Source organism: Lipotes vexillifer, unplaced genomic scaffold (assembly GCF_000442215.2).
Source record: "Lipotes vexillifer unplaced genomic scaffold, Lipotes_vexillifer_v1.1 scaffold639, whole genome shotgun sequence".
Classification (NCBI taxonomy): Eukaryota; Metazoa; Chordata; class Mammalia; order Artiodactyla; family Lipotidae; genus Lipotes; species Lipotes vexillifer.
The window spans coordinates 2,374,321-2,398,440 of record NW_006786377.1 but is presented as its reverse complement, the minus strand read 5'-3'; the positions used below and the strand labels follow the sequence as shown (position 1 = coordinate 2,398,440).

At 43.3% G+C, this 24,120-nt stretch overlaps 1 protein-coding gene across 1 annotated transcript in view; it reads right to left on the bottom strand.

The window, feature by feature from the left end:
- Positions 1-8,993: 8,993 nt before the first annotated feature.
- The window catches only part of ZBTB2 (zinc finger and BTB domain containing 2), a 23,942-nt gene continuing 8,815 nt past the window's right edge, over positions 8,994-24,120 (bottom strand). The window contains exons 2-3 of the mRNA XM_007458747.1: positions 18,187-18,371; positions 8,994-11,774 (exon numbers count right to left, since the gene is read on the bottom strand). Of these exons, the coding sequence (XP_007458809.1) occupies positions 10,403-11,774; positions 18,187-18,359 (1,545 nt within the window). The 5' untranslated portion in view covers positions 18,360-18,371 and the 3' untranslated portion in view covers positions 8,994-10,402. The remainder of the gene's footprint in view (positions 11,775-18,186; positions 18,372-24,120) is intronic.

The window sequence follows — 24,120 nt, the reverse complement described above, 5'->3', positions numbered from 1 at the left end:
AGAACAGTCCCCCATCTACCAGAAAGTCCCGCTTTTTCATGGGTAGCACTGGCCTGGTGTGCACACTTCTTAAATTGTACTCAAACTCAGTACTCCAGTTTGAGAACTTAAATTTCAACTGCCAATTAAATTATTTTGAAATATAACATTCCAGCAAAACTAGAACAGTCTTTTAGCAGAAAGACAGTTTGCTGTCAAAACTGGAAAGTAGTTTCTCATAAAACCAACAAACCTGACTACGATAAAAAATTGGCCATTATTAGAAAGACCCCCTCATGGAAACAGCATATGGTCTTGTAGTTGGAAAACATTTAGTATCTTTTGGGGAGTTTTTCACAGATATAATAGCCACTTGTGCTTAATTACTAAACTTTAAAATCCCCAAATTAAAAAAAACCTCTCTGATATAAAGATATTTCTTTTGCCAACTTGATACTTTAAAAAAATCGAAATGCTGGTGTCAGTTTTTGAAGATGAACTGAAATTTGGAGATGGTAGCAGTTTTTAAGGAGTTCATTACACTTCTAAATATCAACTAACTTCCTTTCTACGGCAGGAAGAAACTTCGTGCTGTTTTGAACAGATTAAAGATTTGTGTAGTTTGTGGTAATCATTTTTGGGGGGTTTAAGTTCCATCCTGCCACTTCATCCCATTTGTATTTGGTCTTGTCTCAATACACGTGGCCAGGTCATTCTGGCCATCACGATTGGTTTTCCAGTGGTGGTTGCTTCATGATCGTGCCCTTGATGTGCCCTGGATTACTTCCGTACAAGCTCTGGACCTATGTCCATTAAGCATCATTGTTTTATTAACAGGAGGAATGCTATTAACAGTAGCATGAAATACAATTCTGTATTATAACTCTAAAGCTGCTGTTAATTTGTGAAGTGTATAATAATCAAATGCAAACTGCAGAAGTTGGAGCAAGTGCCTAAACTTTGCTATTTTTGGCATTACTATGGAGCCATGTTCAATAGAAAGAACGATGCAAGACTTGTAAACTCTCGCCATTTCTTGTAATCGAAGAATATAAAATGTTCCCCCTCAGGTTCTTTTGCTAATGGTACACCCGAGTTGCCTCTCTCTGTCACACAGATACTTTTTTTCCGGTATTTTCCTTTGATGTTCGGAACTACAGGTAGTGAAGGGCTGGAAATTTTAGCTTTTCAGTGTAAGCTTCAAGCTTAGCGGTTTCCTTTTTAATCTGAGACAGTATTTGATTCCTAGTTCTGTTTGGGGGGTAAATTTTCATTTATCTAAATAAAATGCAACCTAATTAAATGCCATGGATTTTCTTTCTATAATTGCACCATAATTCAGTTTTGATTCCTCTTAACTGTTATGAGATTCATCACACATTTCACTTCTACTTTTAACTACTTAATCAACCTTTGAGACACTGTCCACAAAGCTTCGTGGGAGTTTGGAATGTATCTGGGATTGTGTGAGTGCACAGAAGTCTCTATCAGTGATTCGTCACCTTTTTGGGTCAGGGCCCCTTTAATTAGACTCTGATTAAACCTCTGGCCCACCTCCAACTCCCTAAAATGAACACAGTTTCACGTAGTTTTTGGATAGCCACACTCTGAAATCCCAACCGGTAACCAGAACCAGAGTTAGAAACCCCTCATCCAACTGCAAGAAAGGAAGTGGACACAGTCCAAGGATTCCCAGGAAGCAGTTGGCACCTGAACGTGACCAATGTCACATGACTTCATTTCTAATGTGATTCTGGAGATGAATCTGCTGGGTAGCCTGGCACAATTTTTGTGCAAATGCAAGTTTTCTCCTCACCACCAAATTCCTTACCATCTCTTACAATTAGGAGAATGACCTGGCTCTCCTTTTATAAATAAGGAAGTTGAGATATAGATCACCAGCCCTTATGTGATAGCACAGGTTTTAGCTAAGGTGACCAGGACGTGGGGGTGGCATGGTGGTGAAGATAAAGATAATCATGACTTTTTTTTTTTTTTGGTGTTGTCACAGCTTAGAAATCAACCCCTTTTTTGCTATTTAAATATAACAGGCCATCTATACAGTATCCTACACGTAATCTCATGGCTTTGCACATTCTCCCATTTCTTGTTGACATGAAAAATTTTAACACAAGTACTACATGTAACTTAAGAGAAGCTTCCTTATAGATAGTACTCATATTTGGAGAGCAGAGGTAGAGTAACATGTCATAAATAATGAAATTAGGACCCAAGGTGTTATTTTCCCACAACAGGATATTGAGTGCTAAGTCCTAGCTCTAACTCACCCCTGTGCGTTTTCTTGTTTGTTCTCATAATCCCAAATAACTTGGTATAATTGTGAGCACAACGACAATCCTTTAAATTAGGCCAATTAAAAAACCACATTGTGGGACTTCCCTGGTGGCGCAGTGGTTGAGAGTCCGCCTGCCGATGCAGGGGACACAGGTTCATGCCCTGGTGCAGGAAGATCCCACATGCCGCGGAGCGGCTGGGCCCGTGAGCCATGGCCCCTGAGCCTGCGCGTCCGGAGCCTGTGCTCCGCAACGGGAGAGGCCACAGCGGTGAGAGGCCCATGTACCCACACCCCCCCCCAAAAAACAAAAAAACCCACATTGTGCTTGATGCTACTTAACCACTGTCAGCCTCAGGAGCACCTGATTCCTGGAAAAGCAGGTGGGGTTGCCTCTAGGACTTGAGACCTGGATACAATTAGGGTTCTTTGTAAAGGCCTTTTGGAAAGGGTACTACAGTGTTGACCAGCGGGCCATTTTAAGGAGTGGGATTTATCCTGAGATATCATTACTTTAGCAGAGAAATGATGCTATCCTTCTGCCATTCCCAAGGCAGTGTTAGTGGTTGTGATTCTGCCCCACTCCCTTGTAGAGTTTTTGCTTATCGCAATGGCTAGGGTATTACTGAATTTTAATGAGTTGGGACCAAACGCTTGTGATGCTTCAAGGTCCAGGACAGCCCTTCTTAAAAAGAGAGTTTCTGCTTAAAATGCCAAGCATTCTAGAGAATTAAAGACCAGAGGTTGGGAGGAGACTAGCTAACATGTTACTATAATAACCTAGCAAGAGCTGAAAATGGCCTATATTAAAGTAGCGACACTTTGGCTCGAGGGGTGTGAGGGGGTCGACAGATGTTAGGAGGTGGCCTCAGGGCAGGATACCTGATTATTTGTCATAGGAACAACTTGGCCTGAAGAATGAAGTTTCCGGGGAATTGCCTGGTGGTCCAGTGGTTAAGACTCAGCGCTTTCACTGCAGGAGCCTGGGTTCAATCCCTGGTCGGGGAACTAAGATCCTGCAAGCCACGAGGTGCAGCCAAAAAAAACAAAATAAACAACCAACACCCCCCCCCCACGCCCCAACACACACACTGCCACGCCCCAAGCAATAAAATGACAAACTTTTTTTTTTTTTTTTAAATGAAGTTTCTGTGTTGACAGCCTGGATATGGAGCCATGTACCGACATGGGTAGAGGTAGGTGATAATATTCGTTTGGGTAGTGTTCAATTTGAGAGGCCTGTGAGATCCCCAAGGGAAAATGCAGGACAAGTAGCTGGCTATATGGGTCTTATAAACAGAAAAGTGTTCAGGACAGAGACATCGATGGCGCTCCTGTCCTCTCTATGTCCTTGGAGACACAGAGGGGGAGATAACCTACAAAGATCCCTACGACATTCCCTAAAAGCTCATGAACCAACATTCGTGACTAAGAAAGGTGAGGCTGTTGCATTCACTTACCCTGTCACAGCCGTTTCCTCATTTCAGAATGCGTGACAAGGTGCTTCACAAGATTTTCCTCTTGTGAAGGTGCTTGACAAAGTAAAAAGCAAAATCCACCATAGTACATTAATATTAGTAATTAGAAGAGAAGTTTTAGTAAAACCACCAATTAGAAGCAACCTGATGACTGTTGTGCCCTTGAGTATTTTGGAAGATTCAGAATAATGACACTGATCTTTCTAAAAATATCATAAACATCTTTTTCAGACATGCTCTCTTTGTGTGTCATCTGCATTTCTTATCTTTCCTCCTCTCCTTGTTGCCTTTTCAGCTTTTGTGGCCTGCTGGCACATCTCCCCAGAGAGACTGGGGTGGGGGGCATGCAACATGGGGTGGGGGGCATGCAACGTGGGGTAGGGGACTCTGGCTGGGAGGGGGCCAAACCTGCAGTCTCTTCCCAGTCACTCCCGTGACTCCCTAGACTGTGCATCCTCCTGGCGCCCAGTTCTCTCTGGCTGCCTACCTTGTGACCTTTGTCTGCTTCTGGGCATCTTAATCTAAATGGAAAGATAAAATGACTCTTTAGTCTTTTTTCTTTTGCTAATCAAAAAAAAATTATAGAAATAAATTTAAATGACTAACGGCAAGGAAGGGTTTCCTAGGCAGAGTAATGATAGCAGAAAGAGCCCTGGATTGGGAGACGTGGACTCTGTAATTACCACCATTTTGTTTCCTCATCCAGATCCTTGCCTCTCTTAGAGTAAGCAGGATTGTCTAGGTGACCTCCTCAAAAACTAGTTAGGGTATTTGGTTACTATGGCTATGATCTTTTCTGTGCTCAGAGATTACAAAGGCATTTAGAATGAGAACAGGGAGGTTTAAAATAAATTCTAGGGCCTCTCAAACATGCATTTTTAAGGGCTCATGCACCAATCTGTATGTTGCACACATCTCATTAAGGAGCACTTTGCTTCAAAGAGAGAAGCATGCTAGAAATGGCACAGATCCCTTTCTGGCCCTTTATTAGCTCCCCTGGTTACTTACTTACTTACTTACTTACTTATTTATTTATTTTGGCTGCGCTGGGTCTTAGTTGCAGCATGCAGGATCTTTAGTTGTGGCACGCAGACTTCTTAGTTGCGGCATGTGAACTCTTAGTTGCGGCACGCATGTGGGATCTAGTTCCTTGACCAGGGATCGAACCTGGACCCCCTGCATTGGGAGCGCCGAGTCTTACCCACTGGACCACCAGGGAAGTCCCTCCCCTGGTTATTTCAATTCTGAGAAAGTAGAACCAAGAAAAGGCAGTAATACTACAACACAAGTTGTATAGCGATCCTGTTCTCAAAGCGTTGCTTCTGGCATCATCATCTCCATCATCATCTTTTGGGAACCTGTTTAAAGCGCAAATTCTTCAGCCCTACACTGGACCGACTGAATCAGATACTCTGCAGTCTGTTTTATCGAGCCCTCCAGAAGATTCTGATGTGCTGAAGTTTTAGGACTACTGTAGTAAAGGCAATAAAACAGATTTAAGTTAATCGCCTCAATAGCAGAATGAATAGGTTAACAGGTGAAAAAGGTTTCCCCTTCCAGATTCCCACCCCTCTCCTGACATACCTTCCCCCCAGGTGCTTCTAGCCCACAGAAATATTTGCACATTGGGGAATATAGCATCTGAGACACATGGGAGTTTGAATCCTGTCTGGGTGACCTCAGAAAAGTTCGTTAACTTCTTTGGGCCTCAATTTCCTCAACTGTAAACATGGGACACATGTCTGACAGTATTGCTGGGAGGAGCACACAGACACCCTATAAAGGATCTTGCTTCCCCATCAGCTCGGTGCTTTGTCACCAGCTAGAGGGGTGAGATAGGGAGGGTGGGAGGGAGGGAGACCCAAGAGGGAAGAGATACCACCGGGATATATGTATATGTATAACTGATTCACTTTGTTATAAAGCAGAAACTAACACACCATTGAAAAGCAGTTATACTCCAATAAAAATGCTTTAAAAAAAAAGGATCTTGCTTCCCCAGGTTCAGCCCTTCAGTTTGTAATGCCTTCTTCACAAGGATCAATCTTCACAACAACCAGGGAATTTAGGCAGGGTAGGTTTTGAATATTTTCCAGAGAATAGAACAAGCTTGAGTCAAAAATTTAGTAACTATTCTTTATGTTAAAAAGTATTTTGGAAATTCCCTGGTGGTCCAGTGGTTAGGACTCTGCACTTCCACGGCGGGGGGCCAGGGTTCGATCCCTGGTGGGGGAACTAAGATCCGGCATGCCGCACAAGGCGCCAAAAAAAATTTCTTTTTTGATCTGCCTGAGGAGAATGAAGCCACAATATCATTTCATCCTGACCCATTTTTTTTCCACACTAAAGATTCTCAATCTCATTTTTATTTATTTATTTTTAATTTTAAAAAAATATTTTATTTTTGGCTGCATTGACATCTTTGGTTGCTGTGCACGGGCTTTCTTTAGTTGCGGCGAGCAGGGGCTACTCTTACTTGCGGTGCCTGGGCTTCTCATTGCGGTGGCTTCTCTTGCTGCAGAGCACGGGCTCTAGGCGCGGGGGCTTCAGTAGCTGTGGCGCGTGGGCTTCAACAGTTGTGGCTTGTGGGCTCTAGAGCGCAGGCTCAAGTTGTGGCGCGCGGGCTTAGTTACTCCGCGGCATGTGGGATCTTCCCAGACTGGGGCACGAACCCACGTCCCCTGCATTGGCAGGCGGATTCCCAACTACTGCGCCACCAGGGAAGCCCCCTATATCTTTTTAAACGAAGCAATTTAGTATTTTACCTGAAACGCATGACTGAAATCTGACATTTTGAACTTGAAGTGTTTATTTTGGACGTCTCAGCTCTTCCCCTCTCTTGCAAGGTGAAATTACAAAAAAGAATGGTGGCTAGTTCTTATGACTTTAACAAGGAGGTTTGGGGTCCACTCTACTCTCCATTCTTCTGTCATTATCCAAGCTACCTTGTTTATTTATCTTTCAGCTTTATTGAAGAATAATTGATAAATATATTTTAATGGAATGCTTTCTTCCTATTAAAGCCATATTTCCTATGGTAAAATAAAATCCTACAGATCTTTACGAATCTGTCATTTAGCAGCATCTGTTGAATGAGTCGTTTATTGTTTTCCCTAAGAAAGGAAAAGTAATAGAACCAGTGGGGTTAATAAGGGCTAAAGCATGGAGAATGACAGCTCAGATTAATTCTAAAGCTTAGGTGTTCAGATTGCTCTTAATGAAACAGGAGGAAAGGGGGAAGGGCACAACCTTTAAAAGAATGACATAGCATAGGACATGTCTTTACGAATCTGTCATTTAGCAGCATCTGTTGAATGAGTCGTTTATTGTTTTCCCTAAGAAAGGAAAAGTAATAGAACCAGTGGGGTTAATAAGGGCTAAAGCATGGAGAATGACAGCTCAGATTAATTCTAAAGCTTAGGTGTTCAGATTGCTCTTAATGAAACAGGAGGAAAGGGGGAAGGGCACAACCTTTAAAAGAATGACATAGCCATAGGACATGACAAAAACTGGTTAGAAGAAACTAGGTCCAAGATGGCAGAAGATTTGACTTCCAGAGGACCTTGTACCTCATTATATGTTCATTGTAATATATTAGCATACGTTAAATGACACACCAACCAACGCCATGACAGTTCTGAGGCCAACCATAAAAGGCCAAAAAGTGGGCGATGGCCCATTCGTGGAAATCTCTGCCCCTTCCCCCAAATAATTGGAATAATCCTCCCACTCGTTAGCCTATAAAATTACCCAGCCCATAAAAATTAACGACGTTGCATTTCAGGGCCCTTTTGCCTTCCGAGATGGCCCACACTCTGTCTGTGGAGTGTGTTTCTCTAAATAAATCCACTTCTTATCTGTAACTCTGTCTCTCATTGAATTCTTTCTGCGACAAGACGTCAAGAACCTCAATCAAAATCACTGGGAACAATACCATCAACTGAAATGTCCAAAGCTTATTGAAACTGGTACCATCAAAAACTCAGAATAAATTATTAGTTTATAACCTCTTGGGATTAAATAGGTACCGAGTATCCCAGGGTAGGGTGGGCTTCCTTATCTGTACTCAGCTTTTGGTTTGGGGAGGGAACTGGCATTGTCCAGGTCTGCCACACGGAGGAGGTGGCCGCAAGCTGCTAAGAGCCCCTGCACCCCAGCATGAGTAGGTGAACACAACACCTACCCTTCCATCTCCATCAGGGTGCAGGCACTTACCCCTCTCTCTTCATCCACCAGATCCTTTGTGATTCCCATGACTTTCAGGTCTTCAAGACCCCGTCTGCCTGAAGGGCTGTGGAGGCACACCTTGATTTTCCCTTTCAGGTATTCAGAGGAGTTAACTAGGCACAAGACTCTCATTTAAGTTGGGAGATGTGAATATACAGTAGTACCCTTATCCGAGGTTTCACTTTCTGCAGTCAACCTCCATCTGAATAAATGGAAAATTCCAGAAATAAACAATTTATGTTTTAAATTGCGGCCATCTGAGTAGCAGGATGAAATCCTGTGCCGCCAACTCCATCTCTCCTGGGACGTCAATCACTCCTTTGCCTAGCGTATCCTGCCTGTTAGTCATTTAGTAGCCGTCTGGGTTATCAAATCGACTGTCAGGGTATTGCAGTGCTTGTGTTCAAGTAACTCTTATTCTACTAAAAATGCCCCCAAAACGCAAGAGCAGTGATGCTGGCAATTCAGATACTCTCTTACTGTGTCTAATTTATAACTTAAACTTAAGTATGTATGTATAGGAAAAAACATAGGGTATACGGGGTTTGGTACTGTCTACAGTTTCAGGTTCTTGGAACGTATCCCCTGAAGATAAGTGGAGACTACTGTAGTTTTTTAAAAAAAAGATGAAATTGGTAGAAACCTCTTAATATTTAATAATCTGGGTTTATATAGCCTGTATTCGTGTCATCTTTAGGCAAACACCTTAGCCTCTTTTTTACCACCTTATTAAAAAAAAGTTGGATAAGACAATATCTAGACCCATCCGTGGTCAAACCCTGATTCTTCATAGCATCTTCTTATATTGTTGTCTCGTTTGGTTCTCACAATCTTATGATCCAATGCAGTTATTGTCTTCATAGAGACAGTACCACTCAGGGTAGGGGAATTGCCCGAAGTTCAACAGATAGAGAGAGGAGGAGACACAGCAAGAAATTGACTCTTGGGGCAATGCTCTCTACTTGGCCTTCCTGCATCTTTTTGGGTAGACAAAGTAATGCATAGATAAAATCATGTACCCATTTAGTCAAATGTTTATTCAATGAAAGTATGTATAAAAACTTACAAATCTGAGAACTCAACTATACATGAAATAGGATGACGGGATATTCAGTTTTTAACATATACGTACAGCACAGTTATTAACTGTTCTTCCCTTTCCCCTTCGGTCCTTATTTCTGGCTCCAGTTTTATCCTGTGAGACCATTCTGTTACTGGCCTAAAGGAAGATTAATGGACACCTTTTACTGCTTTCAGGCCGATGGAGGAAATTTCAGTGTTAAAAAAAAAAAAACTGGAGACTAAACATCAAAATTAAGTTTTTTCCGAAACAGCAGTTAAGTGTTTTGTCCTGATTTCTCTTAGCCATTTTTGATGCTTCGATGAATGTTGCCAGTAAACTATTAGCAGTAACATTTAAAGTCATTAAAGTTGCTACACCTGCTCACAAGTTTCCCTGTAAGATGCATATTCCTGTAACCTTTTTCCCACATACACACACTGATTTAAAAGCAGCTGACTGGTGCTAAAAACAAATTTACCACTGGCAACTGCTAGAATGGCATGTTGTTTTCTATTCAGAAAGACAATCTATAGAACAGTACTTTCAAATCTGATTTTTAAAACAACTGACAAATTTGTCAGAAACTAAAACACAGTATTTTGTTGTTGTTCAACTTTGAAAGAAGCCAGCAATTAGATAAGGCATTTGCATTAATTCACCTGTTTACATCAAGTATCCACACATTTTCTCTTCCAGACACACAAACTCACAGCTTGTCATGTTTTATCCAAAAATTAAGATTGCCATCACATTATTACTTTTTCTCTTTTGTGTTTTGTTCAAGTAGATTTCTTAACTAATAATTTTTCTTAACTGGACATAATCTCAAAGGATGCATTCTGAAATAAGACCTCTGGAGGATAAATACTAAGAACGTTTTCTTGGATTTAAAGTTTCCCCACACCTCTAGATTTTGCATAGTACAGAGCCCCACTGTATCTCTAAGCAGCATGCTGTATTTTCAGACATTGTCTTTCTGAGAAGGAAGACTTATTACCCAGGGAAAGTCATAATTTTAGCTTACCAAATTGCATTTGAATTGTTTTGTTTTGTTATATACCCTTCATTAGTTCCAAGTATGCTTTTAAATCATCCAAAACTTCTCGAAGTCTATTTGAGCTTATAAGTACTACTGACCATTATCTTTCCAATATCCCCTGAATTAAAGTAAATATGTTCCAGGTTTATAATGCACAAAGCCTTTACGGAGGAGGGGGTGCTGGGGGATGGGGCAGGGGGAGGGGGAGGGAGGGGCTGGGACCTGTTTCTATCATGCCATGGAGAACGAGAGTTCTGAATTGGGGGAAGGGAAGGAAGATAGTCTTTGTAAAAATGACAGTTTTTTAAAAAGATAAGTAACATTCAGTCTAACAACACTGTTTCCTGCTCCTTTTTGATGGAAGCTAACACTGGGCGGTCGGGCTCTGTCACTTCAGAGTCCCCACTGCCCAGGAGAATGGACCGCCCTTCGTCTAGGGCGAAAACGTCTGAGTTCTGGTTTTGGCATGAATGTTTAACAACCTCATTGGGAGTTGAGAACGTTTTGTCACACAGGTTGCATTTGTAGGGTTTGTTCGTCTGTACCAACATGTTGTCCATCTGACTGCCTTCCTCAAAGGTGCAGAGTTCCAGAGTCTGTTTGTCCACCATGGTGTACGTGTCGATGCTCTGGTTGAGGCACACGTGCCGGGCAGCCTGGTTGGCCCTGCAGAAGCTCTTGTCACAAGTGCTGCATTTGAAAGGCTTCCCGGTGTGTATGTACATGTGCTCCCTCCAGTGGCTCTTCTGGATGAACTTGCGACCGCAGATCGTGCACTCGTACTTGCGCCTCTTGACCTCCCTCTCCTGGTCCGCCTGCTCCAGGTTGTCAATGTCCGCGATGTCTGAGGGCGGCGGCGTCTCCGAGTGCGGCTGCCCGTCGATTATGGGCGAGTCCGAGATGTGCCGCAGCTCGCTGTCGCTGATCATCCCCGCTTCAGGCACCTCCATGGCGTCTTTTCCTAGGTCCGCCGTGTTGCTGCAGAGGGACAGGGGCACGCGGCTCTCTCCGGGCTGGCTGGCTGTGAAGGGGACCCCCGTGTGGATCTGGAGGTGCTCCCGCAAACTGCTCCGGAGGGTGAAGCGCCGCCCACACAGGTGGCAGGCGTAGTACTTGGGGAAGCTTCCGTTCCTCTTCATGATGCTCGGCTTGACGTGGGCTATGGTGAGGGGTGCAGGCTGCTCGTCCGAGGAGGAGGCTTCCAGATTGGTCTCCTCCCCGGGGGGCGGGGGAGGAACAGGAGTGGAGACGAGGTCGGGGGACAGTGAGGTCTGCAGCGGGTCCGAGGGGGTCATGTGTGTCCGATTCACCTGGGTCAGGTTCGAGGGCAGCTGGGAGAGCTGGGAGGCCTCAGGCACCTGCTCCTGGCTCATCCTGGACGTCTGTGGCCGTGGCTCTCGGCCAAGTTTTTCCGGCGCTGAAGCAATCTTGGTGGCTTGTCTCAACTGATGATCTGCAATCTGAATGCCATACAAGGAAGACGCCAGCGGAAAAACCTGGTCAGGATGAGAAAAGGCTCCTTGACTGGCCAGGCTGGCCTCCTGGATCAGCGGGTAAGCGTGGAGAAACTTGATCCCCTGCTCTAACCGCACCGGGTCGATCAGCTGAGGTGCCATCTTCCCTGTGTACATCAGATGCAGGAGGTAGCTGAAGATGTCGGGCTGGATGTCAGTGGGTTTCAAACGGACACACTCACTGCAAGAAACAGGCAAAAAACAAGCCTGTGAGTGAACGTCAATTCATGACTCAAATGACAACATAAAGCCTGGGGGAAAAACCCGGTACTTATAAAGGCAAATGAAACAAGACCATCTCACATATATCTTACTGTTCGTTTCATTTACTAGAATACTGGAACCTATATAATTTAACTCTAATCCTATTAAGAACAGAGAGAAATACAATAAAGATATTTTAAAGGACCGAGAAAGGAAAATTCATGTTAAACAAATGTGGTATCTTAACTCATAGACTCTTGAAGCAGTTTTTCTCCTAGTAATCTACGTAAAATTATATCATATATAAAAAACTTTGTGTTTTATGGAGAGGATCCATTGCTTTCTATCTGAGAGTGGCCTGTGACCCAGTAGATGGTTAAGAACCACTGACCTGCAGATCTTTTAGCTAAATGCCTAGGACTCTGTATTGATCCAGTGCCATCCAGAGCTCAGCAGATCTTTCAAGGTAAGAGTCAAACAATATAACATGGAGGAGCTGGACTAGTGCCTAAGAGCAAGACAACAAAAGCGAGAAAAAGGAAAACCTCATTTTACCCCCACTCTGCAACCCTCTGCTCTCTCCAGCATGAGGATGGGGTGCTGTAGAGCTGGGAAGAACAGGAACGGCAAACCACATTCTAGCTCGAATGGAGTCAGATCACTGCCCCAGCATTGCTAGATTGCATGAAAAGCAGCTCTGGGACAACTCAGTTCCTTATCAAATGTAATCATCCTCATCATTAGAACTGTAGCTGGGATTTTTTTTTTAAATTGTTTCTAATATTCTCCAGTTATCTTTAAAAGAATTAATTAATAATTATTTATTGGCTGCTTTGGGTCTTCATTGCTGCGCGTGGGCTTTCTCTAGTTGTGGAGCATGGGCTCTAGGTGTGTGAGCTTCAGTAGTTGCAGCACATGGGCTCAACCGTTGTGGCTTGCAGGCTCTAGAGCTCAGGCTCAGTAGTTGTGGCGCATGGGCTTAGTTGCTCTGCGGCATGTGGGATCTTCCCGGACCTGGGATCGAACCTGTGTCCCCTGCATCGGCAGGCGGATTCTTAACCACTGCGCCACCAGGGATGTCCCTGCAGCTGGGATTTATAGGCATTTTCTCATTTAATTGCCATTAATTCTCATTTTACAGATAAGGAGTTAAGGTTCAAAGGGATTTATACCTTGCTCAATATCAGAGTTAGTAAGCAATGGAACTGGGATTTAAATGTGAGTCTAACTCCTAAGCCAAAGCACCAAGATTCTTTGGAGCATTAAGACAACCCTGTGTAGTAGATGAGGCAGACCTGATTATTCCCATCTGACAGACATGGAAACTGAGGTCCCCCAAAGTTAAATGATTTATCTGAGGTAGCTAAGGCAGTTGTGGCAAAACTGATTTTATAACTTTTAGACTTTAGTGTTTGCATCATCCCAGAAACAGCATTCTGATTCAAGCAGCAATAATAAAAAGGTGCCAAGAACTCTCCCTGGGCCATTAGGGAAACTCTAATGCATCATTATAAATCAGTGAGATGTATATCTACATATTATGAGGTATGTGTGCTATCACACACTGAGTGAATATATTCTATAGACAGTGCATTTTTTAAAAAAGATTATTTATTTAATTATTTTTGGCTGTGTTGGGTCTTTGTTGCTGTGCGCGGGCTTTTCTCTAGTTGTGGCGAGTGGGGGCTAACTCTTCGTTGTGGTGCGCGGGCTTCTCATTGCGGTGGCTTCTCTTGTTGTGGAGCATGGGCTCTAGGCACTCGGGCTTCAGGAGTTGTAGCACGAGGGCTCAGTAGTTGTGGCTCGTGGGCTGTAGAGCGCAGGCTCAGTAGTTGTGGTGCACGGGCTTAGTCGCTCCACAGCACGTGGGATCTTCCCGGACCAGGGCTCGAACCCGTGTCCCCTGCATTGGCAGGCGGATTCTTAACCTGCGCCACGGGGAAGCCCGGCAGTGTATTTTTAACTTTAAAGACACCTTCCTTGAATTCCTTTAGAATTTGTAATTATTTTTGATTATACCACTTATTACTATTATGATTTACTATTACTACTAAGCTATTTATCTTATTAAGCTATTTATCTTATTAACAAATATTTTCCAATACGCTAAAATAGTAACAGTATATTCTGCTCTTCTAAATTTAATATTTTATTCTGTTAAAAAAAGGGGGGAAAGTGACTTTAATAGCAATTTGTGACAAAATAGATTTGAATAATTACTGCATTGCTATCAATGTGTGTATATTTCAACATGACTACATACAAATAATCATGTGGAAAATGTTTGACTATAAAGTATGGAAGTCAAAGAATAAAGATCAAGCCTAAAAACCAGCACCCCTTTGATGGTAGAAAGAGGAAGAGTTTATGTCACTCTGTTTTTAAAAAAGACACACAGATCATTCATGTCTTTATTGGGAGTCTTTTTATAGTCCTTTAAGTTATTTATATTCCTTTAAATAGGAATGCAAATGCAGGTGGTCCTCCCTTTAAGCACAAGGTAAGTGCCAACAATATTATGTGATTACCAGAACATATTTAGATGCTATAGGGAAATTCAATATTCAAAATAAAGCTGCAGGGATTAGGTGTGGTGAAGAATACTTTAATAATATAAGCAATCAACTCCAGATTGAAGACTTAACTACTGGGGATCTTTCCAGGGCCAGGCAAAGGCCTAATGAACCGGGAAGCCACAGGCCTTCAGAGATGCAAATCACCCCCAGGAGACTATAGGGCACCTTTTGTTCCGTGGGTAGGAATGCTCCTCCAGGCAGGAGGAGGGGAGAGTGAGCCCCGCTGCCCCCAGGGCAGAGAAGAGGGAAGGGCAGAAATCCAAAGCAGGGCTATATTTTTCAGCATCCATGAGAGGTAAATACAAAGCAGGGCCCCTTTCCAGAAAAACTCTGTTGTAAGTTTTATAATTTCCCCTTATTTGTTATTGTATAGATTGTCCTCTGTCTACCGACTGTGAATGGAGGTGACTGGACAGTAAATCTCTCAAATTTTAAAGAACTTCATACAGTTCCTGATGGCAAAGAAGGGGTGGGGCTGGGGAGCCCCCGTCCACACTTCAGCCAGGCTTAGAGGCAGAAGGAAGGACTCCAGGGGCCGCAGAGCTAGTGAGGAACCCCCAGGGAGAGGAAAGGGCGTGTCCCTGGGGTTTACTGCAAGTGCCCAGGGCTCTGGGAGGTTTCCAGACACCAATTTATCCTGATTTGTTCATTTTTTTTTTCTTTTCTTAAAGCAGAAGCACATAGACACACTCAAGACACTTCAGAAGTTATTTTAAAAAGCTCCTTAGGGCTTCCCTGCTGGCGCAGTGGTTGGGAGTCCACCTGCCAATGCAGGGGACACGGGTTCGTGCCCTGGTCTGGGAGGGTCTCGCATGCCGCGGAACAACCGGGCCTGTGAGCCACAACTACTGAGTGTGCGCTCTAGAGCCTGTGAGCCTGGAGCCCGTGCTCCGCAGCGGGAGAGGCTACCGCGATGAGAGGCCTGCGCACTGCAGCGAGGAGTGGCCACCCGCTCGCCGAAACTGGAGAGAGCCCGTGCGCAGCAACGAAGACCCAACGCAGCCAAAAAAAAAAAAAAAAAGTTAGCAACCAATTAAAAAAACCCCAGAAACTCCTTATGTCACGTTCCAGCCATTGCTGTCCTTGACAGCTCTCCCTCCCAGTCAGTCAAACCTCCTGTCGATTCGCTCAAGCTCGCTCTGGCCCACTCTGGTCATTTCCAAGTGCTCTGGGAAGGACACAGCTCTCTACAATATGCTTACACCTAAGTGGTTTGCAGATGTCTGTTTGACGTAACACTTTTATGGAGGAAAAATATAGTTTTAGCACAGCTACAAGCCCTTCCTGTAAACTTTCACAGTCATTTACATTTTCAGTCTTTCCTTCACTAGACACTTCAAGTAAAAGTTGGGCTTAAAGAACTTTGAAAGTAAGGATTTTAAAATAACGTTAGATGTTGTCAGAGGTTGTACTTAGCAAGGCCTGTCTCTGTTTTATTTTTGAGAGCTCCAAGTCTGCAGTGCTACATGATTTAAAACTTTCACATAGAGAGTGTCCATAAGACAGAGACATCTAGTGGTAACTGCAGACATAAAACACTCTTCTTAAGTGTGAAAAAACTGTATTCTTGGTCTATCTCTACAGTAGCCAGCAGTTAAAAGCATGGCTGTGGTCTTCGTGCAGTATTCTCCTCTCACCAGAGGTGGTCAAGGCCTCAGGCAGCCCAAATGGCACGTGCCAGCTCTGGGGCAATAACACACTGTTGCTGAAACTTGGGGCTCCTCTCTGCACCAACATCACATTCCTTTGTTAGAAAGGTATTTGCTTACTGTTCTATACTTAAGTTTCCTGCACCTATTTAAAACTGATTACATTATATTCTTTTATTCCTCAAAATGAAAACCTGTCCCTTTGCAAGACAATTTAATTCACTGCGTAGAGACTTCCAGTGCCTATTAGCTGTGATGTCTCTGACAATGAAGGAAACAGAAGCATCCTTAGTGTCCCAAGATAAAGCAAGCTCCGCCTGCCATTAATCCTACTAATCCCCCATTCTGCTCCTCTAGACATTTATCAAATGGCTATTATGTACAAATCCCCGAACTACCGGCTGCAAATGTTCAAAAACATTTGTAAAACCCAGTCTCTGCCCTCAAGCATCTTACAAATGAGGAGGGGCGGTAAGTAAGTATGCAAATAACAACAACAAAGGGAAAATATGTTGCTCTTACAAAATGGCATAAATAAAGTGCTATTGAGGGAGGAAGAGACTGCTTTTGATCATTTCCGCACACTTGACTGTTGTGGGGGCGGAGGTCACGGAAGAGGTGATGTGTAAACTAGGACTCAGGGAGTGGGCAGAAGGCCGCAAAGTGTGGTCCAGGTGGGCATGTGGTCGGAGACAGGCTGGAAGGAGGTCAGGCTTCATGCCTGCAGGGCCTTGAAAGACAGAATGAGGAATCTGTGTGCTATTTTGACGTGTGATGGGTGTCCTCTAGGTTTCCAATCAAAGGAGTAACACAATCTGGTAGGTTTCGGATCAAAGGCACACTCCAATCAAAGCAATGCTTAGGAATATTAATCTGACAGTAACATGGAAAATGATTAGGAAATGGAAGTGAGAAGGGAAGGAAAGAACTAATGTGAGAGGTAATTATGAAGAAAACATGATTTGGGCACCGATAGGATACGATTTCGAGAGATTTTTAGTATGGCTTACTTGAAGATAAAAAAATAGGGAAGTCAGAAGGGACTTCAGGGAAGACTTAATTCAGTTTTAGACATGCAAAATGAGATAAAAGAGGATATTCAATTCTAGATGTCCAGCAGGCAGCCTGTGGCCTTGGGAAATAGAGTTCTGGAGACAGAGAAAGATCAAGCCCAGAGCTGTCAACTGGTTTCCAGCAGAGGCAAGATCCAGGAAAAGATGAGCGCCCATCACGAGAGGCAGAGAGAAAGCAGCGTGGAGACCCCACTCACCGAAACTGCAGGAGGCGCCTGTGGAGAAGGCAGAAAAACAAGGGGGATTCAGAGTCATCAAAACGCAGGGGACAACCCTTCAGAAGGAAGAAAACAGTCGCAAATGCTGCAGAGGTCAAGGACGACAGAGACTGGGAAGAGGCAGTGATTCTGATGAAGAGGCGACCTTGGAAAAATGATGCCAGTGGAGCGATGGGTGGAAACCACAGTGCCAACGGAGAGGAATAGTGTGGGATGAGGAGAGCAGAAGCGAGGCCATAGGTCGTCCTTTGTAGAACTTTCACAGTGAAACAAAGGAAAAGCAGCACCATCACGCAGGTAGACAGCTGTGTCACGGAAGGGCTGAACCTTCACAGGCTTGGGGATGGCAATGGGGGTACAAGTATAAAATGAAAAGTACAGAATGAAAGCTACAGGGCAGGATCTGGGAGCATAAGGGCAGGAGGAAGATTGTTTTCCTTAGACAACCAGGGGCTCTTTTCTCCAAGACAGAGAGATGGGAAGAAAAAACCTGTGCAAAGATAAGGAGACTGAGACAATTTAAGAGAGAAAAGAAGGAAATTGTGGGAATTCATGCCGCCAAGCTTCTCATTAGGAGACACGGATAAATACTCAAAGCCTGGGGGAGAGCCGGGACGGGCCGGAGGAGTGAGAGGAAGCTGCCTTCGTAGTGGACCCGACCCTGCCAATCCTGACTGTGTAGGTGACCCCCAGCGTGGCTACTCGGAGGTGGAGGGGCTGCTCGGGGCAAGCGAGGTGATGAGGGACTGGAACCTGGGGAGAGGCGGCGAGACCCCCCCGTGGTGAGGAGGGCAAAGCGCATGTTCACGGGAAAGAGGGCCACGGAAGTTCAGAGTCTACAGTCATTAGATTATTATCAACCACGTTAGTTACCTGGTCTGATGGACAAACAACATCTTAAAGTAATTGGAGAATGAAGCAAGAACTGATTTGTGTGCCTTGAAGTACACATCGCCGATGGCAACCGTGCAGTCACACAGGAAACCAAACTCTCGCTGAGCGTTTAACTGTTGCAGAAGAATAAGTCCATGGTTGGCCAAATCCATTTTTTAAAAAATCTGCAAAGCAAACAATTTCGTTTTAAGAAAGATGATTCACAAATAAGTAGTGTCTTTATAGTCACCAATAGTAATGGTCACGGCTAACATGTCAGGCACTGCTAGAAACGTTACATAAATTCACTCAGTCTTCACAACAGCCCTGGGAAGCATAGCTCTGCGGTTACTCCCATTTTACAGATGATGAAATTTATGGTGAATTCGGGGACTGCGTGCTTTGCCCAACTTTATACAGATGGTAAGTGGAGGAACCAGGAAATGGGCCTGAGCAGTCAGCCCGCCGGACAGCAAACATTCCTGGATCTTTTGTCTTTGAGTTTAAGATTCCAAACGCAAATTCTAATGATCCATCAGAAGTTGTCCAACCTTCCAGAGAGAGAAGTAAATTAAGGTGCTTGGGGTGTGGCCACAGCAGGGTAGGGCCAAGATCTCACCAAGTCTGGACAATCCTCCAGCTCCTGCCGTGTGGACAGGGCTGCAGCCGGCAGGGCTATAACAACCCCACATGGTTACTCCTCAAGGGTGAGGGCTCAGGACTGGTCCTCTTCTCCATCTTTTGTGGAGGAGGAAATGGGCTTCGAGAGGTGCAAGTAGTTAGCCTGGCCCACCTGGCCAGAAGGTGGGGGGAGTCAAAATTTAAATCTGAATGTTCTGACTCCAAGGTTCTAACCTCTTTAATTCCTCATACTTCACTCCAGCAAACCACATGGCCTCAATCTATTTGTAGTAGGGGAACTGCCTCTGGGGGAGCCGGTGTATCGAATCAGTAAACTCCTGATGTGCTCCTTCCCACAGGCAAACAGCATTTATAAAAGCCCAGCACACGAGTATCAACATTATACTTAACAGTGTACTTAATGGGGAGAAAGAGCGAATGCTTTCTCCTTAAGATTGAGAACAACGCAAGGATGTCCATTCTCACTATTCAATATAGTACTGGATATTCTAGTTAGAGCAATAAAGCAAGAAAGGAAATAAAAGGCATACTGACAGGAAATGAAGAAATAAAACTCCTTATTTGCAGCTGACATGACTTTTATATACACAGAAACTCCTGGAATTATTAAATGACTTTGGCCATGCCACAGGATACAAGATAAACATATAAAAACCAATTGTAGGGCTTCCGTGGTGGTGCAGTGGTTAAGACTCCACCTGCCGACACAGGGGACACGGGTTCGACCCCTGGTCTGGGAAGATCCCACATGCGCGCAGCAAGCAAAGACCGAACGCAGCCAAAAATGAACAAACAAACAAACAAACCCAATCGTAATTCTATATACTAACACTGAACACGTGGACACTGAAATTAGAAATATATCATTTATAATCACACAAAAAATGAAATACATGGATGTAAATCTAACAAAACACGTATAGGACTTGTATACTGAAAACTACAAAATGCTGGTGAAAGAAATCAAAGAAGATCTAAATAAATGAAGAGACATACTGTATTTATGTTTAGGAACACATAATATAAATCAATTTTTTCTAAATTGATATATGGGTTTGATATAATTCTTTTCAAAATCCCAGCAAGATTTTCTTTGTAGATACAGATGAGAATAGTCTAAAATGTTTATGCAAAGGCAAAGAAACTAGCAGAGCTGAAACAGTTCTTAAAAAGAGTAATAAAGCGGGAAGAATCAGTCTATCCAATTTCGAGATGTATTATGTAGCTACAGTATTCAAGGCTGTATGGTACTGACAGAGGGATAAACACACAGATCAATGGAACAGAATAGAGAAACCCACATAAATATGTACAGTAGATTTTTGACACAGGCATAAAAATAATTCAGTGGAGAAAGAACAGTTTTCAACAAATGGTGCTGGATCAACTGGACTTCCATAGACAAAAAAAAAAAAAAAAAAAAAAAAAGGAAAAGGAAAAAAGAAAAAGAACTTTGATCTCTAAGTCTCATATCTTATATAAAAATTAACTCAAAATGCATCACAGACTTAAATGTAGAACACCAAAACTATAATTTTGGGGGAAAAAAATGGGATAAAATCTTAGAGAATCTAGGATTCATCCAAAGTACAAGCCATAAAAGGAGAAACTGATAAATTGTACTTCATAAAAATTAAAAACTTTTGTTCTGAGGAAGACCCTGGTAAGAGGATGAAAAGACAAGCTAAAAAGTAGGAGAAAAAAATGTGATAAAGGACTAGTATCTAGAATATATAAAGAATTCTCAAAAGTCAACAGTACAAAAACAATCGGATTAGAAACCTAATGGGCAAAATACTTGAACTGAGGATATGCAGATGGCAAACAAACACATGAAAAGACAGTTCAATAGAGATTAGGGAAAAGCAGGTTAAAACCACAGTGAGATTCACCACATGCCTAGCAGGGTGGCCAAATATAAAAGAACAACAATCAAGTGCCGACAAGGATGTGGAGAAATGGACTGCTCATGCCATTGCTGGTGGGAAGGTGAAACGGTGCAGCCGCTCTGGAAAAGTAAGCAGTTCCTTTAAAAATTAAATATGTAACTACCATACTACCCAGCAATTGCACACATGGACATTTATCCCAGAGAAATGAAAACTTAGGTTCACACAAAAATCTGCACCTGTATATCCACAGCAGCTTTATTCCTCAGTTAAAAACCAGAAGTGACCCAGATGCCCTTCGATGGCTGAACAGTTAAACAATGTGGTATGCCCAAACCACAGGAAACTACTCAGCCTTAAGACGAAATGAACTACAGAAACAGGCAACAACCTGGGTGAATTATGTCCCCAAAGGTTACATACTGTATGATTCCATTTACATAACATTCTTGAAAATTATGGAAGTAGAGAACAGATTAGTGGTGGAGGGGCGAGGGGAGAGGAGGGCAATGATGCTTGGCTGTAGAAGGGCAACAGGAGGGAGCCCTGTAGTGACAGAAATGTTCTGCAGCTCAACGGTGTCAATGTCAATACCCTGGTTGTGATGGAGCAGAATTTTGCAAGATGTTTCCATTAGAGGAAACTGGGTAAAGGGTACATGAGATCTTTCTGTATTATTTCTTGTAAATCTACAGTTATCTCAAAATAAAAAGTTAAAAAAGAAAGACCCATCACACATTAATTAATTAGATTAAAAATGGATAACCATGGTGCTTAACTTCAGAATCAGGGAAGTGACTGTGGAGAAAGCATTACCAGTAAGCTTAAAAACAAAAATAGAAACAGAAACACATCGATTCTTACTCAGCTGGTGCTCAACGCCTCACCCTCTTTCCTGTTCTAGGGTTAGGGTTAGGTTCTGGGGATGATCTGGCAGATACAGAAATTGACAAGTGTGCCCTAAAATAAATGAACAAAGTGGAATGATTCTGTAAGAGACTGATCTGGTCATAGAGCAAGACTCCAGAATGTCAAGTATCGTGTTTTCTGCCAAGAGCTATATATCCAGGCATGAGAGGCAGGAGAGCCATCCTCGTTTGCAGGAGTTTGAGTGTGAAGAGAGCTGGACTGTAGTCTTGTTTGCAGGTGAACATCAGTGGCGTGGATCAGGAACTTAGTTCCCCAGTGTTTTCTGCGTATGTCAGAGAAGGCGAAAGCATGAAGGTCAGGAAGGAGAGACAGGGACGTTGCCAGGTGGCAAAGTAACCGGGATGACTAAGAAACATCGCTCTCATCTGACCTCCACCAGGATATAACTTTAGAAACTTGCCTTCAAGGCTGTTCTCTGAAAAGCGCCCAAACACTTCCTTTCCCATCTTACTAACTTGCCTTTCTCTACAAAAAGTATAATACCCATATGTCATTCATTTACTTTCACACTGACTTGAGCTATTTGAGGTCTTGCTAACCACATTTTACAAACGAGGAATCAGGCTTAGAGAAGTCAGGTAGCTTGCCCAAGATTATAGAATCCCTAAGAACAAGAAGTAGGGTTTAAACTGGGGTTCATTTGATTTTTTGGAACACACTACGTACAAGTATGTCTGTTTAAAATTAATAGGGGTTTTTTTTATGGCTACTTTAAAGTGTTTATACTTGTTATAAGAGATTCAAATATTATGGACACACAATAGTGTCCATCCACCCCACCCATTTCCCCACACTCTGGCCAACACTGGGTATTATCACTTTTTAAAGAATTTTTGCCAATATCACTTTTTACCTTCTATGGATTTAATGATGAGCTGAAGTATATTTTTATGTCCTCTTGCTTCTCTTCATGAGCTTTGCCCATTTTCTATCAGGTTATTTGTTCTTTTTTCTTATCTCTAAAACCCTTTGTATATAAAGAAAACGAGCCCTTTGTCACATGTTGCTAATATTTTTCTCTCTTGTTTTAGAGAGATTTTTGACATATAAAATTTTCATCAAATTTATCAATATTTTATAGGACGATTTTGAGGTTTGGGGTTTTTACATGAACGGATATATATCATCTCTTCGATTTAGCAAAGTGTACGGCTCCCCCCTTGTTCCAAAACGGACTAATGTAAATATCTTATTCAGATCATAAGAATAAAACTATGATAAAACTGCAAAATGTTTTTTTTTAAAGAGGGTCTACTAGTTATTTTAGGATCTCAATTTAGGGGCATCTAGCATAGGAAATGAACTGAATGTGTCTTTCAAATACAGAAGGCAGAACACATGTCTGGAGTCTCTGAAAAGTGGAAAAACCAAATGAAAGGAGAAACAAAGAAAATGTGTCATATGTTCATATTTCACATGGGGGGAAAATCCCATACAGATCAATTTAAAAAAAAATCTTCTTTACTCTAGAGACCAAAAAGCCTTTCTCAGTGGGAAAAAGAAAAACAACCCCCTAGATTCTCACATATATGAATGAACCGGAGAAAACGGGGTAAGAGGGTAGAGGGAGGAGAGGGTACCGGGCTTGGAGCATCTCCGGGAGCTCCTGCCCCACCCCCATCCAGCTGACAGTGCCGCCCTTTCACCAATCTTCTTTCCTTATCACGGCCCCCTTCATAATCATTTCCATGAGGCTTTACTTGCACAATGCTGCGTAGGCTGAGGATGCAGCATCTTCATGGGCTGGCTCTGCTCCAGGCTACCCCACCTTGAGGAAATGGATATCTGCTCCTCCCACCGCCATCGACTGCTCACCCAACCACATTGCTGCTGCCCGCCAGCACTGAAATGGCCCTGCACTGCCCACCAAAGTCACTGATGGCCTCTTGTTCCCCAGCCCAATGGAAGAGTAGCTTATTCGACCTCTCTGCCGCATTTAATACCCTTCTTCCTGCTCCATAAATATTCGGGCCCTGTTTCCAGGCCACCGCACTTTGCTTTTCATCTCACCTCTGGCTATTCTATTTTAATCCCCATCAAGATTCCTCTTTTGCTCCTCTGCTTTTGGTCCACAGCCCACTTCTCACTCTGCAGACTCTCTGTGGTGATCTGGTCCACTCCCACTTGGCTGCCCCAAAGGAACCCTAAATTCAGTCTAGGCAAAACAACTCAGATCCCAAAGGGACAATAAAAGCGACAGACACAAACCTGTTCCATCTGTATCGCCAGCTCAGTGCACAGCTCCATCATCTACCCCTCGACCAAGCCAGGAACCCCGACTCCCCTTTCAGGCCTCTACCTCTCACTTCCCATATGCCACCCATGTGCCACCAATTTAAACTCTTTATCCCACCCCACGCCTTAACTCTACCTCCCTACTCATCTCCCCGTTTCCAGCTCTAGCCTCTCCAACCTATCCGTATGGAACAGCTAGGACCATCTCTTCAAGGGCCAATCTGATGTTACCATCCTG